Source organism: Onychomys torridus, chromosome 5, assembly GCF_903995425.1.
Source record: "Onychomys torridus chromosome 5, mOncTor1.1, whole genome shotgun sequence".
Taxonomy (NCBI): Eukaryota; Metazoa; Chordata; class Mammalia; order Rodentia; family Cricetidae; genus Onychomys; species Onychomys torridus.
The window spans coordinates 68,325,575-68,346,544 of NC_050447.1; the positions used below are offsets into that span (position 1 = coordinate 68,325,575).

The 20,970-nt window shown below is 38.3% G+C and overlaps 1 protein-coding gene across 19 annotated transcripts in view; it reads left to right on the forward strand.

The window, feature by feature from the left end:
* Positions 1 to 20,970, forward strand: part of Celf2 (CUGBP Elav-like family member 2) — an 859,694-nt gene that overhangs the window by 659,092 nt on the left and 179,632 nt on the right. For all 19 annotated transcript variants that reach the window (XM_036188412.1, XM_036188400.1, XM_036188409.1 and 16 more), the window contains one exon: positions 16,669 to 16,865. In XM_036188412.1, the coding sequence (XP_036044305.1) occupies positions 16,688 to 16,865 (178 nt within the window). In that variant the 5' untranslated portion in view covers positions 16,669 to 16,687. The remainder of the gene's footprint in view (positions 1 to 16,668; positions 16,866 to 20,970) is intronic.

Sequence of the window (20,970 nt, forward strand, 5' to 3'; positions counted from 1 at the left end):
TTCTAATTTTGCTTATGTTTTACTCACCTATTTTCTGTGACTCCTCCTTATTCTGAACTCTGTGTTAAGGTGAACCATTGCCAAGCTACTCTTGGAGTTTGCCATTCTTTGGGTCAGTAATTAAATTTCTGTGTGGAGGTATCAAAAGTTGATTTCAGTATGTGTGTATAAAGTTATGGGCACATAATTAGGAAGCCAGCTCATCATCTTTCATTCCTCCCCAATACTATTTGTTATTGGGTGAGCTCTCAATTAGCTGTATGCTCATCAGCTGATCTCTGAGACTTGTAGTGCCTTTGTACTCTTCAATCTATCCCTGATACTGTGACTACAAAAGCTTACACAGTTAAATTTCCCTCAGAGGTATAGGGTTTCTGACATTTATACCATGTGACCTTGTGGAGGGAGTTGAGGTCATTTTTGTAGCAATTTGTATTGTTTTTTACTATTTCTGTCCTTGATAAGTGTTCAGGCTTCGACAATAATAATGTTTCTGATTTTCAGTAACTGAAGATGGGAGAATAGGTATCATACCTGTTGCTTTGGCATAGTTACTAACTTTGTGATGCACAAGCTTTATAAGGGTATTCTTGTTAAACACAAACCTAGCATCCCAAATCCTAGAGGAATATTTACTATGTTTTCCATGTTGTTGTAGAAAAGCTTCTTTGATGGTAGCATTTGAATGACCCTATTGATAGGGAAATATCCTTTCAATTTATTTGAATTGATTACCTTCCTTAAATTGCTTATTAAAAAAAAAAAGCATACAAATCTAAAAATCTACCAGATACCTGGAAGGGGAAGGTGTTGCTTTTCCAGCAGTGGCCAGCACCAACCCCTTGCTTTCAAGTCAGCAGACATTGAGCTCCTGCATAGCCAAAGTCCCCACAATAAACACAGTAAGAAAGCAAATCTCAGAGACAGAAATTTATATTTTCAGCCTTCACTTTTGAACTTGTTTTTGAAACAAGTGCCACGCTCAAAATATAATACCTATTTACTTCCCACATGTATAACTCCTTTCACTTCAAAAAGGCTATTTAGCAAATACTGTCAATTCAGGAAAATTATGATTGCAATTTCAGTTGCCCCAGTTTACAGCTGTTATTTTAACACAGAAGAACTATTTTAATACTGTGTTATTATTAAAAATTGAAGTAATTATTTCAATAATTTAAAGATACTACAAATAATAATTGCAGGTAACTTTTCAGTTTCAATATTATTTGACTTCCTGAGTATTTTACAGTGTATTATCATGAAAAGTCAATGGAAGAAACACACAATATTTATAAACAGAAATTTTCTGGAAAGGTAAAGTGGGGTGATTAGAATTGTGAGAAAGGCATGCTATTGATAATCTTTTTTCATTCGACAATTACAGATGCTTCCTTATCCAGTGTTTAGTAGCATAGTAGTTGACTTTAATTTACAGATGAAAGTTCTAATTCTAAGTTCCATTATTGAAGTTGTTAAATTTAAGTTTCACAACTTTTTCTGAGTATTCCCTACATTCAGATTGCCGATTGAACCTGTACAGCAGTCAGATGGCTAGTGTCCTCAGTTTTGTGTGTGCTTTTTCAATTCTTTTTCCTCTGTGTCTTCTCATGAGTAGGACATCAGGAAAATCATCAAGGAAGTAGGTAGGGGGAACATGGTACATGGTACATGTTGTTGACAGTATTTGGCATGGTTTGTGTGTAACTTTGCTTTGAGGAAAGGCTGTCTCTTGTGGTTGAGTGAGTTGGTATAATTTGTGGCTCCAAAGTCTATGAGTTTATGAGTCCAGTAGATGCACCAGTATTATCTATACAGTGGCCTGTAAGCCTTTGTAGAGAGTTATTGTTCCGCATAGTCAGCCCGGCTACAAGATGTTCAAAAGATCAATATGGCTTGTATACTAAAAGAAATTAAAAAAGCTTCTTTAAAAAAAATTAGATTTATTTTATTTATGTGTATGAGTATTTCCACTTGCAAATATATCTGTGTATTACATGCATCCTTGGTACCTACAGAAGTCAGAAGATAGTATAGAATCCTTGGAACTGGGGTTATCAATGGTTGTGAGCCTCCATATGGGTACTAGAACTGAATCTGGGTCTTTTGTAGAAGTAGCAGATGTTTTAACCTCTGAACCAGCTCTCTAGCTACCTAAGGCAGTTTCTTGTAGACCCAACCTTTAAAAATATCCCTGAGTTTTCAAATCTCTTGGTGAAATGAGCCAAACTGAAAAGAACAGAGCTAAGTGTGAGTAGGAAAAGTAACTAGAGGCTCCAGGTGAAGTCATCCATCCTTTTCCTAGTTACTGCTGGATCTCACTCTGCTCACGCATCACACGTCTGAATGGGAAACAGCAAACAACCAGAGGCATTTGAGTTACAGAGGAGCATTCTAAAGAGAAGAAATACTGTGTGAGGAGCAAGAACTTGCACTGTTTCATAAGTGGTGCTGAAGGTTCCCACCCTAGCCCTCTTATACCCTAGACTCTAGGGTTGATTCCTGTTAACTTTCTTGCCGAAGAGTGTTGTTGAGTAAAAGGACCCCAGAGTGACAGTGAGTCAGGGAGGTGGTTTTACACAGCCTGTTGTTCCTACAGGAGAGCTATAGGCTTGCCCCAGAAAAACTTACTCATATAATAATTTCAAAATAAACCAAACTTTGAATGGAAAAGAAAGAACATCTTATTTAGAATATTGGATGTTAGATTGTATAAGCTTCTAAACAATGAGACATTTGCAGATAGTGACAGTGTGTTGTCATTGTGATCTAAACCCAGTGACTAGCATACAGAACATTCTTAGTAAACACTTGTTTCTTAAATAAAGGGGAAATTTGCCTTTCCATATTAATAATAATATCAGTTAAATAACATTGTAGGAGTTGGCAAAGATAGCATTAACTGTGCAAGAAACTAAGAAGAACATATCTATCTTATGTCTGTCTTCTGGGTTTGCAGAAATACCACCTTTAATTTAACCATTTTAACTTGACCATTCTTTTTAACTAATGATATTTAAAGTATATTTTTGAGCATAACATAAAAATTTGCCTTGTTCCTAGGTAATATTTACATCCTTTTCCCCAAAATGAAGTTTATTTTCTCTTCCGTTTTGTTTAGTAGAATCTACCCTTGGTTAGTGGAGCAGTTTTAACTTCCATCTTCAGAATTCATCTTCAGAATGCATCAAATTCCTAAAGACCCACAATTGTCATTTTTGACTCTCTAAAATTTCAGTGGCATATTTTCATAATTCTGGATATTTGCAATGATCCAGTTGGTTATCTGTCTAGTAACCTAAAACAGAGAGGAATAGGTGGGTTAAATCAGTTCAGGTACAATGAGTTATGGTGGTGATTTCTTTAAAGCTCTTCATGTTTTATGGCCAGAATTAGTGGAGGTCTCAGCTCCTAAAATAAGAACTTCCTCTCTAACCATGTATTTGAAAAATTATGCCACCATTGGTTGAAAAAAGGCATTTCTGCATTTCTGGATGCCAGCTGAAGCATCCCTAAAAGCCAAGACTAATGTCTAATTTACCAACCATAGAAATGTAAGCTATTTCTAGAGTGATCTCTCCCCTCTTTTAAATATAGATAGATATTTAATTTTTAATACTTTCCAGGTTTTTGACAGGTTCCACATATGCTAATAGAAAATAGGCTTATTTGAAGCACAGAGCTGCTTGTCACTGAAGCTTCATTAACACTGTTATCGCGGCCTGACATTTATCTTATAATTTTCTGGAGCTGACTGTTGTGTCTCCATGGAAACCTAAATTGCAATTGAAACAAGTATTATAATAAAGGCATCCACCAAGATTGACAGCAAGCAAAGCCTAGTTGCATTTGTTTATTGTTCCTTCAGTAGCGACAGCTAGAGACAGAGAACGTGCATTTTGGGTACTTGGAATTAACTCTCTCCTGTCACAGTAGTACCGGACTCAGTCTGTATGGCAAGTTTATTATGACATCTTCAGCTATGATGTTAGTAATAATGATACTGATTCTTGCTGGAATCATCTCAAGTTATTATGAATATTGAATATAAAATTAACCATGATCTTATTTCAATCCAAAAGAAAAATTTGTGTCATGGTGCCACTATTCATTGTTGATCAGTCATGAACTGCCAGCTTATGATGATGTATGAATAATTTCTTTTAGGGTGGAGGTAACAACTATAGTCATAAAAATTTTCCTTAATGTTGAACTCTCTCAAGTTTATAACTTAATATTGATTTGGTTGCTGCCTCAAAACAGAATCAAGGAAGTAAAGTAGGTCCAGAGTGAACTGATTTAAAATTAATTTCATTCTGAAAGACTCCATCCAATCTGGCTGTGTTTAGGAAAGGCACTTAGACAGATAAATAAACACATGATCATCTGTATTCATTGTGCCAGATGTAGTATCAAAAAATGAAGAAATGTCTCAAAAATTATCTAGGGGGAATTTTCATATAATGATATTTAGCCTCTTAGTGTAAGAGACACTTTGATTTAGCACATAGTCTTATTTTAATTCTATTTGTTTAGGGGGTTAGATCTGATGTTGTATATTTTTTAAGAATAAGTAATTTAAATGCCAAAGCCTAATTTAAATGATTTAAGATATTAAATCATTTTTCTACTGGTGATTTATGATATTAAAAGTAATTTTTTTGCTGGATATTAGTGGCACATGCCCTTAATCCCAGCACTCAGGAGACAGAGGCAGGTGGATCTCTGTGAGTTTGAAGACAGCCTGATCTACAGAGTGAGTTCCAGGACAGCCAGGGCATCACAGAGAAACCATGTCTCAGAAAAACAATAAAACAAAACAAAACAAAAAGATAATTTTTTAGTAGAAAGAAGAGGTACAAATTTCCAAATCAGTATGTTCTATTTGGTGTTCATTTCATTTTCATCTTATAGTTCAATTTAGGGATTTAAAAACCAGCCAAGTAAGTTGTCATCTGGATTTTCCCTTTTTATATCATGAAAATCTACCAAATCAGTATTTAAAAGAAATAAAAAAACTCACATATTGCTAGCAGCCTTCTTTCAGCTGCAATTGCATTTTATTTATATTCTTTGATTACACACCATTTATGGTCATAAATGACCAAGAAGAGCAGGCCCAAAGCAGGCCAATGAGAGACAAACTCCAGCTTGAATTTCACCATGATACATGATGAAATGAATAATGAATGGATGGGTGATCACTATTTAACAGAAAGGTAGGTAGAGTCTGAATGCCAGGTTATACCAAAGGTCAGCAAACTCTTAGTCCTATAGTCCAGAATGGGAAAGACCACTGAATAATTTGTCAGTGATACAAACACAAGATGATTGTCAGGGTTAGGACATGGACTATACAGGACAGGTAAACTCAGGAGGCATTGATAGAAAATTGGATATGATACAAGAGCTCATTTGAATTATTACATTGGCTCTTAAGATTTCACTAAGCAGTACTAGATGAGATAGCATGTTTTTATGATGATATAATCATATGAGATTTAATGTTTATAAGCTTTCATTCTTCTTGCCCATTGGATCTCTTCATTCATAGAAATATGTATTGAAAAGAATCCTAGATGACGCCTTCCCTGACTACCCTGTTCATTTGCAAAACTGTACTCAAAGCTCTACCTCCCTGAATTGCTTTCCCCACTAAAATTATATTTCTAATATATTTTAACTTATTTTGTCACCTACTAGGATATAACCTCTATAAGAGTATTTCATTTCAGTTTTTCTAATAGATTTGTCCTCAATGCTTTGAACAATGTCCTAAGTGTGAGAGTCACTCCATAAATAATTACTGATTTTATAATTGAAAAGACATTCTGTCTTCAAGAATTTCAGTTTCACACTGTACCCATGTAGGGTTTAATTAATTGTTTCTATAGGTTTAGTGGTCAGAGAAGGGAAGAAGTCAGAGCAAGAGCAAATACTCAGTCTGTATTACATACCTATTGAATGTAAAACACTGTTTTCTCAGGATTATTGTATGTGCCAGGGGAATTTAAGCCATAAAAATAGTAAAGAAGTTGAGCATAAAACTTCATTGGAGGTGCTAGGGACAAGGCTTAGTGAGTAAGAGTATTGCTATATATTCATGACCTGAATTTGGATCTCAAGTGCCGACATAAAAATCTTGGTGTGGCTATGACCATCTGTAGCCTTAATCCTGTGACAGAGACACAAGAACCACTAGATCATGCCGATTAACAGCCTAGCTCTAAATTAGTGAAAGACCCTGTTTCGAGGGAATAAGGAAGAGAGCAGTAGAACAGGATAAACCTCCAACTTACATCCTCTGGCCTCTGCGTGCACACAGATCCATGCACCCTTCCACTCACCCACCCTCAAACATGTGAATATACCTCACCTCACCCCACCCCACACACTTTTACCTTATAGGAGGCAAAACACATACACAAAAAGGTTATTTTTAGATGTACAGAATTTAAGGTAGTACTAGAATGTTTGTTCAGATTGAAGTTGGATGGCCATGATCAGGCTATTTTCATAATGACATGATAAAAGAAATATTTGCAAATATAGACTCTCTATCCAGGACTTGGCCAAGTGTAACAGTAATAGGAGAGAGAGGAAAGATTTTGTATCATAAGACCCCAAGGATACACAACATAGGCATGGATTGAGAGACTGGCCTATAACCCTTTCCAAGGCCAGTAACACACTTGACCACCATCCCAGCCAGAAATCTCTGCCAGACTTCTTTTCTAGTGGCCCACAAGTGTTCGGTCTCACTTGCCTGCTTAGGAGGAAGTGCTTCTGGGGCTGCTTTTCCTATGTCAAAGTTGCATTTACCTCTACATTCACCCTTCTTTGTCCCCACCCCATTCTTTTCAATCACATGGTCAATTAAGTGAAATAACAATAGTTTACCATCCTTTGGCTTTCATTTGTTTAAACTTTACCTAAACATTGATGTTGACTATATTAGTCATTTGTTACTGCCTTGCTAAAAACCATTCCATATATTTTCTGCCATTAAAGATTGTATTACTTTATATCTTGATTCTTATATGTGTCACTGCTCATTAATAGCATAAATTATATATTTTTCAATTCCTCCTTCATACTTAGCATATGTCTGCCAAAAAGCAAGCCCTCAATAATTTTAAGAGTGGGAAGCAGCTAAGGAATTGATTCAGTTGGTAAAGTGTTTGCCAAGCAAATATGAAGACGTTTCTTTGGATCCCTAGTGCCCAAACGCGCGCGCGCGCGCGCACACACACACACACACACACACACACACACACACACACACACGCACACGCACACACACACACACAAAACCAAAACCCACAGGTGGCAACAGCATGTATTTGCAATACTGGCACCAGGGAGGCAGAAACAGGCATATCCCTGGAGTCTAGCTGAACCAATGGGCTCCAGATTCAGTGAGAGACTGTCAGAAAATAAAGTGGGAAGGAAGTTGAATTAGTTAACAGTGCTTGTTGGGAAGTTTGGTGACTTGAATTTGATCCCTAGGACCTACATGGTAGGAAAAAAAAAAAGGAACTCTTTCATCTTCTGACCCCACTTCCCCACTCATACTGTTACATACCTGTACCTACACAAACATACATATATCTTACTCACACTATAGACAAATATAATTTTTTTAAATGTTAAAGTAAGGTAGAGAGTGAGAAAGACATTAAACATAGACCTTTACCCTCCAAACATATCATGCATGTGCACTCATGTGCACACAAATGCACATACCCACACAAACATATAAGTATGCACACACATACACATATATCCACACAAATTATAAAATGAAAATAAAAAGAATGGGAAGAAATTACAAGGACTTTGTGTGGTGATAACTTCTAGGGCGTTTGAATTCTCTACAAAGAATCCTTTATTTTTGAGTTTTTGAGACAGGGTTTCTCTGTAGTTTTGGAGCCTGTTCTGGAACTCACTCTATAGACCAGGCTGGCCTTGAGCTGAGGTCCACCTGCCTCTACCTCCCGAGTGCTGGGATTAAAGGCTAAAGGCGTGCACTACCACCTCCAGGCTCCCCACACAGAATTCTTATGACTTAGACAGACAGCATGTGTGCAGTGAGTGGAGGTTGATGTGAGTCTCCCCTGGCTGCTGTCACATACATGAGTAAATTCAGCCAGTTTTTACTAGTGGCTAAAGCAGGAATTGTTTTCCCTGAGAGTCACACCAGCAAAAACCTAGTCTACAGGAAACCAAACATTGTGTTGTTAATTCTGAAATTCTCCAGAAAAACCAGTTCTACTGTTTTGGCCAAATTAAAGCAATCTTTTATTAAAATGTTAAATACTGACCAAGATGGAATTTGGTCAGGACCATCACCTGGAAACTTTCGAGGTGAGTGGCCCCTAGGCATTTGTTGTGGGGCTTATAAGGACAAAACCCATAGGTCACTGTACTTTCCCATAAGGCTTTTGTTATTTTCCATGAACTACAACTGTCAGGTACCTGGTCTTTGGGTAGGTGAGGCACTTGGCACTTACAGATTAACTTAGGGTCTAACAGTGTCTATATATTTTGCTCCTCTTTTGTGCATTTTTTATTTTTGTTACTTGATGCTAGATTATAAATAGGTGGGGCAGGGAATAAAATTTAAAAAAATTAGTGTTCATTTTGGGAAGTGTGAGCCCATGTTGATTTCCTGCAGTATTTTTCTTCATTTAGTAATAGTCTAATTTTCAGTTCATTGATAGCTAACTGATCTCCTCTCAGTCATCCTAAAGAACCATTTTCAATTACTTGCCTACAGCAGACAGTCACATTCAGCAGTCATATATGCCAGTAAAGCAGCCAATTGGTAGCCAGAGGAATTCAGAGCAGTGGTAGTAACCTTGGCCATCCAGGACAGGGTGTGTCAGCGTGAGTCTGTGCACTTTGAAAATCTTGTTTGGGATGATTGTTTCCCTGTAGCCATTTCTAAACATTCATCTAAACACCCATCCTCTAGTGAAAATGCCTTCTGTCCAAGCCCTAAAGTCCTCTAAACCATTTCTGACAAATCTCAACAGGAAATGAGTTTTTCAGTGAGGGCGGTCTATAGCCAGTTCCTTGTCACTTTCCCAGCAAGGGTTAGTGTGTGTTCAGCCATCATGTACCCTCCTGCCTGCCTCCAAATTTACTTCTTGGTGGGGTTTTCCAACTTTCTGCTTTTTACTAGCAGTCAAATTGAGATAAGGTAATCAAGTTTCCTTTTCACTTGGTGAGTCCAAATGCTGTTGTTTTGTGAACTTTTCTAAAGAGGACAGTTCCCCATGAGTAATAGTTACTTTTTACCCTAATAAAAGATGTACAGCTTTCAGATTTCTGACCAAATATAATCCAGTATTAACTCTAGTAATTCAGTAAAACATATCACAAATGTGTTGTTTCCAAGTTGCTTGTGAAGGAAAATGATATCCTATACACTCTTATGACATTTCTTTTTTTTATTATTATTCTATTTGTGTTTTAATTTTACATATCAGCCATGGGTTCCCCTGTCCTCCCCACTCCCGTCCCCGCACCCACCTTCTCCCCATCCCCTTCCCTCCATTCCCATCTCCTCTAGGGCCAAGACTCCCCTGGGGATTCAGCTCAACCTGGTAGATTCAGTACAGGCAGGTCCAGTCCCCTCCTTCCAGGCTGAGCAAAGTGTCCCTGTGAAAGCCCAAGGTTCCAAACAGCCAGCTCATGCACTAAGGACAGGTCCTGGTCCCACAGCCTGGGTGCCTCCCAAACTATTCCCAAACTAAAATAGTTCAAGCTATTCAATTGTCTCACTTATCCAGAGGGCCTGATCCAACTGGGGGCTCCACAGCTTTTGGTTCATAGTTCATTTGTTTCCATTAGTTTAGCTATTTGTCCCTGTGCTTTTTCCAATCTTGGTCTCAACAATTCACACTCTTACAGTTTCCACTCATTTTTTTTTTTGTCAAAGCTTATAGACAAGCAGTATTATATGTATGTGTGCACAGAGTACCCTTGAATGTTTTCTTCACAGTAACACAAGCTAATTAACTTAAAATTTGAGCATTGGAGAAAGGTTTTACCTCTTTCAGAGATTATTTACTCCAATTATCTTCAATGAAGTTTTTTGGGCCATTCCACCCCAAAGAACTAGGGCCTTATTTTATAATTGGCATGGCTGTAATTCAGAAGGTTTTGCTACACATGGTAAGTGATAACAGTATCTTCCAAGGAAATACAGGAGCATCATTATTACTATACCTTATTGATGGTACAATTGCTGTCAAGAAAGTTTTAAGTTTGCTAAAAGTATTCAGCTATTCACAACCTCACTACAGTTAGGACACAGCTGGGTAGCCTAACAGTATCCAACTGCACCTTGTTGAAAAGCAGCCATGAAAGATGCCAAGAGGTTTCTGTCATGTCAGACATTTAAAGAAATATTTTTAAAGGAGTTGCAGTTCCCAAACCTTGAAGTTGAAATTCTGATTCTTTTTAAAACTGAAAAACTGTAATAAGGTAATAGTGACAGTTGAACTTCAGAAAGTTGTACAAGTTATGGCTGTCCATACAGGCAACCATACAGTGCATGTCCCTTGGTTGCCAAGCTGCCAATCTATGGAGAAGATAATGCTCTTAAGAAATGACCAATACCAAGATGGACAGTGCAGAAGAATGTTAGCTTCTCCTGTGGCCTGCCAGAAGCATCAGACCCTTTGCCAGTCCTCTCTGCCTTTTTGCCTTATTCAGCTCTGTCTTGGATAGTTTTCTGTGACAAGCAAACAGGCGTGTGTGTGTGTGTGTGTGTGTGTGTGTGTGTGTGTGTGTCCACTTAAGTACAAGTGATATTAAAATGATTCTTAAAGCTATTGGAAGAGTGGTTTTGTCAGCTGGCTGGAATCATGGGAGTGCAGCTTATTTTGTTATGAAGAGTACTGGCACATATTGAGAGGGATGGCTCTTGGGAAGCACCCTTGGCAGTGGGCCACTCACAGTTCCTTCTGAGCCTATGTTGTTTCCCACAGTGTACATGACACCTTGTCAACTCGCTGACCTGTGTGCAGTTGTCTGTGAGTTTGGGGGTGGGGTAAATTAGACACAGAAGGGTCATCATACCGAAGTTTCAGGTCACTGCCCATATTATCTAAATTATCTTTTTTTGGGGGGGTGGGGTTTGAGACAGGGTTTCTCTGTGTAGCTTTGTGCCTTTCCTGGATCTTGCTCTATAGACCAGGCTGGCCTCAAACTCACAAAGATCTATCTGCCTCTGCCTCCCAAGTGCTGGGATTACAGGCGTGCGCCACCACTGCCCGGCTGAACTTAGTATTTCTTATAGCCTTTTTGTAGAAATTATAGCCAAATAGAAGAAACTATTTATTCTCTTTGGTTTATTGGGAGGGCGGTGTAAGTGAAGAGGGCACATAGTTAATTTGATGCTGAGCCAAGACCAGCTCCATTGGCCCATTATCTGTTTGTAGTTATGCAACTTGGCATTAATAGGATTTTTGAAACAGCTCCCTCGGAATAATATATTTAGATGAATCTCAACTCTAATCAGTGTTTTTAAAGGAAGAAAGGAAGTATATTTGTTTCTAAAGCTATTTAAATAAAATTAATAAAAATTCATTTATATAATTACATTAGCCACAGTTCAATACTCAGTAGCCATATGTAGCTAGTGCCTAACATACTCAAGTATACACATAGAGATAATTTCCATCAGCATAGACTTGGATAGAACTGATGTAGATAATCCCAAGAAATTAAAAACAGGCAAAGAGCACACACAAAAAGAATATGATTATTTATAAACACCAGTAAGATTAGTTATCTTTAGTCAAAAGTATTCAGAAATAGTATCTTTTTTCATAGTATTTTTGGTTAGTACATTAATATGAGTATTTATTGGCTTATTGCAGCCATTTTGTTAATTTGTTGCTCATTTTATATAGGTAAAGTAAGTTAAACACAGAAAACTATCCAAGAAGATACAAAATCAAAAATCTATTTCTCCTGTTTTTAGTCTTGAAAATTTTGAGCTCTTATAAAACCCTTTCCTGAAGTTAATCATAATAATAATGCATTAAACCACTTATTTTTAATGATATTCTGCTTTCTCAGAGGAACTACAGATGGTTTTGCATATTCTCTGTTGATCTGATTTCTTTTTACTAGAAAATAGAGTAGGTAAGTAGGTCAGTGCAGTGCTAAAAGCAAAATGTAAGCATACTCACCACCCTCCCAATATCATTAGGATTTCATCTTGGCTCTAAGACTCACCAACAATGTCCCCTGGCTCCATGCTCTCTGACTTACGGTCCCGTTCCATTTGGCACCTGTCCTAGAGGAGTCTTAGAGCAGGTCCTCTGCCAAGGGCAAAAGCAGAATTGATATTCGGGATCTTGTTAAAGTTTTTAGGCAAGGCGACTACAGATATATGTGTATATGTATGTGTCCAAGATCTGCAAGTGGTCACATAGTCCATGTGAAACACTATTTCAGTATTTCTCCAAAGAAATCTAGTTCATGGAACAAGAAGGGAAGGCAATTAGCTTTTAGGTCTTACTGTGTCCATATTTTACAGTCATAATTCCTTAGGTGTTACATTGGAAAAGGCACATTACCCCCGTGGCTCTCATTTGCTTCATCTCTAAAATGAAGATGATTCCAATAGGAGCCATTGTGATAATGTGTGTCAATAGTTGGCAAAGGTTTCCAGCAGAGGCTAGGCCCTCTGTAAATATTATTTGGAGTTGAATCTAAATTTAATTCTTTTTTTTTTTTTATAAAGATCTTAATAGTGGGTTTTGCTGAGATTGGGGTATATGTATCTATAATTCTCTATGAAGAATACCTTGGCTATTTATGACCTCTCTCAGGGAATCCCCAAAAGCTTAACTTAAAACATAATTAACATGTAATCTTTGGCTTACTCAGAAGTATATATACCTACAGCCATGAGAACAGAAGTCACCAGATTGCCAAGAGAAATGAGCTTCAGCTAACATAAAAGATTCAGCTTCCAAAGGAAAACTTTAGGTGTATTAAAACAAAATTAACAAAATTGTTAGATACATCAAGATGTAGTGACAATAGGAAAGTCACTCTGATAAGAACATATATCCCAAATAAAAAGGTTTGGTTGGAAATTTTTGGTGGCAGTTTTAATTTATACTAGATATGACTGAATTTCCTTACAGAATTGTACATTTCAAAGTGGCTACAAATAGTCATTTGCAAAATGGCAGACAGGAAAGGATGTAAATAAGGATGGGTGACAGCTACTCATCCAAGTGACTCTGTAGGACTAGAGATGAAGGGATCTGGGCAGAAAGAGATCTTATGTGATGACTGAGAAGATACGGGGCTCAAAGCACCCTCAAAGGCTCATAATCTGTGTGCCTTGCAGCGTGCTTCCACAGATAGAAGACTCGTGTAAGTCTTCTCCAGCCTTTGTTTGTTTATTTGGGAGTCTGATTCTAGAGATACAGTAGGACTTGTTCTGGAATTTGTCTTCCCCTTGATTTGTTATGAGCTTTCTACATGCCGCTCAAGCCAGACTGTACAAAATGTTTGGCCATGGAGTGGATTAAAAAATGCTTTGCATTTTGGGGCCCAGAGGACATAGATTTGGATTTTCACTATAGTTTATAATTTGGTAACCTTAGGAACAGAACTTATTTCTCCCATGTTGGCATTTGAAAAATACTAGTTTCTCATAGGTTGTCTTGAGGATTAAAAACATAAAGCACTGCCAGACATAGTGGCCCACCCACTTAGCTCTTACTAGACAGAGGCAAGTATATCTCTGGGTTCAAGACCAGGCTATTCTGTATAGCCAGTTCAGACTAGCAAGGCAGGTCTACATAGTAGGACTCTGTCTGAAAAACAAACAACTCTAAAACCAATAAACAAAAAATGTAAAGTACACAGCATAGTATTGGTATATATAAAATACTATTATTCCTAGGGATATGAGTCATGTTTAGATTTAATTGAAAAATAGATTTATGATGGTCACTCTTTTCAGTTATGAAAAGGAAATGCACACAGTGAGAATAGCAGACATTTATAGAACACTTATTCTGGGTCATAGGACTCTATGGAGCAGAATCTCTTGTTGCCATTTTATAGATGAAGAATCTGAAACTCAAAGTAGCACAGTAAGAACGTGATGTCAGGATACAGAGGCCACACACTTCACCACTACTCTGCATGCCCTTTGAATGATAAGAGGTCTTCAGGTGTCTAGGAGGAAGAACTAGCTGGGAGAGATTCTAAATAAGCACTTTCTACTATATAAAGACCAAATAAGTGAGCTTTCACCCCTCTGCAGCTTTCCTCCTTGTTTGAGGAAAAAATGAGTTTCTGTTATTTGGGAAAACGTAAAAGGAATGTTCATTTGAGATATGAACATTAACAAGTACTTGCTCCAGAACTTTAAGTTTAGATATTAGACAAGTATACTGTGGCCTAACTCTTGCACTATATTAATCATGGTCCACCTTCTGCTTTCTGTTAGCTTAGACCTGTGGCAATACCTTCCTCTTTGCATCTAGCTAGTTGTCAACAGCACTAACCACGAGTCCTTCCTGTGCCAAAATGAGTCTTGCCACACTCTCAGCTTTCAAAGTGCTATAAACACTGTACAGTGTACTGCAAAGAATTGTGCCACCTCCACCCTGTGCAGTCACAGTTCCACAGGTTAAACTGTTGATTGAATTCTCAGTGGTGGGAAATAAGTATAAATGCGTGAGAACAAGATAAATGATCTAGGTCTAATATAAACAAGCACTGTATTATACTTGAATTGTTGAAAAAAGATCTTGTACTCAATATTTTATTCAGTAGAACATTTTATAACAATAAGGTTGATTAGAGAATGCTCTGAAAATGCTTCAAGTTAGACACTCTGATTGTTTACTTCAAAGATTAAAAAAAAAAAAAACAAAGTGGTAAAATAGGGAGGTAGAGGTAGTATAAATTGAAGCAAAACCTAGTGAAGAGTATTTGACATCATTTCCTCTCTGGATTAAATCTGAATTGAAGTTTCTCCATTCTACAAGCCTTTGGCTTTGAGAGAGACAGAGACACAGAGAGACTTTTCACTGTGTACATTAGTTGTTTGTTTGTTTTTTCAAGAGCTCAGGTCTAGTGAGCCTAGATCTGCAGCAGCTTTAGAGTGTTCTTTTTGTTTGTATGTTTCTTACAACAAAATAAGAAACTCTGTTAAGATCTTTTTCTAATATTTTTTTTTGGTATTTCTCTGAGGCTACAGTGAGGCTACACCTGCCGTTTACAGTTTAATGTTTCTTCTTCCTGACCTCCTTATGTAGTTGAGTGCTCACCTGCAAGTCTGTAGATACTGAGCTGCTGTCTTTGCACTTGTTCAGGTGCTTTGTATTTTCACAGACTGAGGAGCTGGACCAAGAGTACTCTGCTACAAACAAGCACATTCAGAAGTATTTAGTCTTCTTAAGAGAGGAGCTGGGATATACAGTGTGCTGGGTGGGAGTTATGAAGAGAAGGGTGTTGGATTTGCTTTGTTATTCTAGTTCAAAGGGGTTGTCTGAGGTAAAAAAAGGAGTGACTTTTTCACCATGTTAGGCTTGAAACAAATATTCTCTCCCAAATGTGTGTCTGGGAAATGATAGGAAGAAAGACATAAAACCTTATGCTTTAGTTCTTTGTATCCGCCCCCCCAAATATTTACTGAAGCTAGGAGAAGAAAAGGCAGATTTCTTTTTCTTTCCCAAACGTGTGATTGTTTAGAACTTAAGTGCAACATCTGGAAGTCAGATATACAGAGAGCAATTTATGGAGTGTGAAAGATTTAAAATATTCAGTGTCCTTTAGTGGGAACTCAACTTTTTGTGCTGTATTTTTCTCCCCAACACAAAGCAAGCAATTCTGAGATCACTTTTGCCTCTCTGAATTAAGCCCTTTGTGCTTGGGTCCCATAAACAATGTGCTTTTTAAAGGGGAGCCCCCCCCCAAAGCTCTAGCCCTTTCCTCCAGTGCAGGCAGCCAATCAGCTGCGCAGAGCTGCATAGCTGGAGCACTTTCCTTTCTGAGCAGCAACAACGTACTAATTTGATGCACACATGGATGCCTCTTGCACTCTGCAAATTCATCACCAGCATCTTGCATTAGTCATCTGATGGACTGCCAAGTGTTTCATTTTCTTTCCATGTGACTTTATTATTACCACCTCGCTCTCTCTTCCAAAACATCTTTAAAAAAAAAGGGCGGGGAAGGGGAAAGGGTGAGAAATCCAGCTCTCCCTTTCTTTCCCAGCGATAACCAATGCAGAGCTGATAATGCTGCCGATTTGTGATGTGTTGATGGCAGCCTTGCCAATTGAGACCTGCACTTAACTTGCAGCTGCCTCCCAAGCCTGGGTTCTGAGATGTCCATGCCCGGGGTGACAAGCGGCCAGGCATTGCCCTGTGCTCCGGAGTCAATGCTGAACAGCAGCAGCATGCAGTGAAAGCACCACGCTGCTGCTGCTGAGAAGCAACCTAATGGTGCCTCTGCTTTGTTTTAGTTCATCAAATTTCTACGAGTCATTAGGCACTCTCCCCTGTGCTCCTCTTCCTCTTTCCGCCTCCTCACCCCCAACCCCCACTATTTTTTTCTTCCTGTCCTTCGCCCTGAAGCCCTAACTCTGGCTCCTCGTTCCGTTTTTGACAGTAACGGCACAGCCAACAAGATGAACGGAGCTTTGGATCATTCAGACCAACCAGACCCAGATGCCATTAAGATGTTTGTCGGACAGATCCCTAGATCCTGGTCAGAAAAGGAGCTGAAAGAACTTTTTGAGCCTTATGGAGCTGTCTACCAGATCAACGTCCTCCGGGACCGGAGTCAGAACCCTCCCCAGAGTAAAGGTACAGAATGCATGTGGCACATGGGGTAGGGGTCACTCAGGTGTCAGGGTGGGCTTAGTGACTGGGGTGGGCATCCCCAGGCTGGCCAGAGCTCCCAGAGCCTTCTGTCTGCAGGAGGGAGGGTGACAAAGAGGAAAGGAAGGCAGTCTGAGAGCAGCTGGTGCTGGCAACCCTGGTGTTCTGGCTGTGCCTCAGGGCTCCTCCCAGAACTCCCGCCTGCTGGGACAGGTGGGACTGGAGAAGGAGGGCAGGAATGCTGCCCAGCTTTTTATGGTCCCCTGATTGCTCCTGTGAGGTCACTTTCTAAGCAATGTGGCCTCTGGGTGGGGTTGCTGACCCTGTAAGGAACAGTGTTTCTCAGTCTTGTATTGCAGGAGCTAACTCTGTCTGTGCTACCTTCCCATGATTACTCATGTAATTACAAATATATTACACTTTTTCATAGCCTGTAGAGACCTTGAAATGACTAGCAAACTGTTTTCGTGATACCACTGTTGGGATTAAAAAGAAAAAAAGAGTTCACTTTGAGGATGGACATCCATTCTCGGGGCCAGTGGGGGATCATTAGGAGAACTATGCCTGCTGGAGCCAGGGATAGTACCCTAGTGGCCTGAGATACTTTACACACCTTCAGAGAATCTCAAGGCTTACGCCCTTATCAGAGGTAAGATTAAACAGAAAAGTCTGGTGCTTATTACCGCCTCCATTTTAGGCTAATGATGATGGGGTAGAGGTTACAATTATTAAAATAGAGGCCAAGAATTGTACTAGGTTGATGCTTCTGTGTTTTTGAGCCCTACATTGTAAGCTCTACATAGACTACATTTAAAAATACCTTCTCTGCTGCTACCACTTGCTTGCTTTCTCTATTTTAACCTTCTCATTCAGTGAGGATGTTCTTTTTCAGCCTCTCCTCCCAGGGCCTCTCTGTCTTCCGTAGATATCACACTTCCTTTTTCTCTGTGCTTTGCTGTTTCTTTCTAGCCTGTTTTATTTTTATGTGCATCTTATAAGAGGGAGCTCATTGCTTGGCTTGTGTGTGCTCTTTAGTTAGGCACGTGAACCTTGCCTCACACTTTTCTCTGAGCCTTTTGAAAAAGAAAAAAAGAGTAAGAAAATTTTAAGGCCAATATTCCATAATTTTGGGAAGAGCTGGGACATCTTCTGTTCTCTAGTGCTGAGGTCTTTTGAGCTTTGGGGAGCTTTTAAAGGGAATTTAAAAGCCCATAGACAATATTTGCTTTGTAAAGGGTGACAGACTTGCCTTCAGATTTTATTAATAAACTAGGGTTTTTTTCCCCCAAATATTGCATGTAACACTATAGCTATTAAAAAGACTAGAATTTTGTGTCTACAAATCTGATTGCCTATAATTAGAAAAGTAGAAACTCAGATATCTTAAATCAGTAAAATATAAAACCTCAGAAATCAGGATTATATTAGAGACCTTTGTGAATATTTAGATATTTTCCACACAAAGAATTAGGGGTTCATTTTAATACTTTAATAGTACACTACTTAGGAGAGACAGTATAATACATGGTTTTCAACTAAGTGGTTTTCAAGTGAGAGTCCTTCCCATCTCCTAAAATAGTATACAAAGAAAACTTACCTTTACCAGCATGCACATTCCTCTTCCTCACCTGGAAAACGGGACGCTGGAGTTGGGTTTGTCGGTATTTTTTCAAAATGGCCTCTGGCAAAATAATCAGAACTCAATTGTTATTATGATGCCTGACTGTTTGCTTTAAATCTTTTGAATATGTGTTCCTTACAATGCCCAAAAGACCTTCTTCCCAGTCAAGTATATTCAAGGTATGGCTCTGTCTTTTCCATACATGTTCCTTTGATAAATACCTTATCCAGATGAAGTTTGAGACCATATATTTTGTTAACTTCTATTCACTGGGTCTTCTAAGTAATTTTATGAAAATAGTTTGCAGAAGCCCAAGCTCTTGAAGAGGGAGGGGAGCCAAATAAGGGGACTTTGCGGGTTATATGCAGTATTTCAGGCCCTCTAGTAAGAGCTTTATATATGTTTTCATTTAGCTTTTACCAAAATCTTAAAGGTATGTAGTATCAGTCACAGTTTACAGATGCGGATACTGAGACTCAAAAAAGTTAAGAAATACAGCCCTGTTTCCCCCACTAGAAGTTTATATCGGTCCACTCTTCATCAGTCTTCAGACACTTCACTTTTTTGTCTCTCAGTGAAATGAGATCAAAAACAGGACCATCTGCTCCATTTCATGGCTTCATTTTCATGGCTAAGTATTCCCCAAGTGAAAGGAAGGGATTTGTACCTTTAAGAGCACTGAAGGTTTCATTTCTGCCTTTGTGTTTAGTTTTTATACTCATGGGTTTGGGTTGTATATCACTCAGACTCATGGTATCACGGGATAGGAGTTAGAGATGAAATCATTCAAATCTTACCTTTGGAAATACAGGTCAATTCCCATTACTGTGAACTCCAAGTCTCACATCAAATATTGCTTGAAATATGTGGGCTGTCAGCCAAAGCTTGAAAGGGTTTTTGCTATACAGACATCTCTGTTGTAAAGGTATTTGTTGTGATGGGATTTGGGATATATAATGACATTGCTCTCATAGGATTACAGTTCTTAGCTGCTTACATGTAGAAAGTAACAGCTACTGTTTTCTTTACATCAGTATCTGTGCATCCATATATAATTTTAACAATTCATATGTAAAACTCAACCCCAAGTTTACATTGATTTTGGCTCTGTCAACAAAGTACAGTTACCATGTTTTCACAGCACTGATGTTAGGGCCTCAGAAACTAGGAATACTGGAGGCTTTGTCTAAATGTGGTTTAGATTATCTAAGCAAGGCTTTTGGATGGCCTTGATTCATTGCCTCATTGGCCTTGATGGTTCCAAGGTAAGAGAAAAAAGGTATGCTATTACTTAATCCAGGTGAACTATATCTTTCTTTTTCTTTGCATTTTATGTTCTGTTTAATTTTGAGGTATACAAGCTTTACCCTGTTTTAATTCAAGAGTTGAAGTCTAAGCTATCTGTTTCTTCTTCTTACAAAATGTATTCAAGCAGTTTCAGAAACTAGGGAATTTAACTAAGTAAACTATTCTAGTCTGTTAGGATTTACGAGGAACTTTTTAAATCTCTGTGTGTTTTATGTGTGCACATGTATGTTTGTGTGATTGAGTGTGAACATACATGTGGAGATCAGAGGATGACCTTAGGTGTCAGGCCATACCTTCCACCTTGTTTGGTTTCTTTGTTGTTTATTCCTGTGTATGCCAGCCAAACTAGTAGGCCTGTAAGCTTACATGGAGGCTGTCTTTTCCTCTGTTCTCCATATAGGAGTGCTGCAATTGCACATATGTGCTACTGCACTTGGCTCAACATGGATCTGCAGAGCTGTACTCAGATGCTCACATTTGTATAGCAAGTGCTTTCCTCACTGAGCTGTCTTCCCAGCCCAAGAGAAACATGTTTTATTCAGCGATTATCTGCCAGTTCTGCAGATGATAAGAAATGGCCTTTAAAACCATACATGCCTAAGTCCAATTCTTGGCTCTGATTCTCTTTAAGTAGTTCATTTGAGCACTCCACTTAATCATAACAAAAAAAAAAAGAGGTGGGGACAGTCTGTAGAATGCTATGTTAGCAATGTTCCATGATGGATTACAGTAGGAACTTATTATAACAGATTATTATTATTATTATTATTATAGTTGTTCTCTATCATGACTATCTTTTATGAACTTAAAATCTAAGAAGAAAATTAAAGTAAACTTATAGGTCACTACAATAAAAGAATATGAGATAATAGTAACTACAAAAGATGAAGACATGCATATTGAAATTAGAGAAATTCATGGAAGAAATAAATATATTTTACTTTATGGGATATAGGAAAAGATAGCATCTTCAAAATTTTGAAACCAGTAATGGAATTTTAGTAAATAGAGATGGTGTTAAACATTACATGTTTACAAAAAAAAAAAAAAAACTATTACAAGTCGATGGACTAGCTTAGCCTAATTCAGACAGAAAAGGGAGAATGACAAAGTATAGTCTGAAAGCTGTAGACTCACAAATGTGAAATATGTGAAATGCAA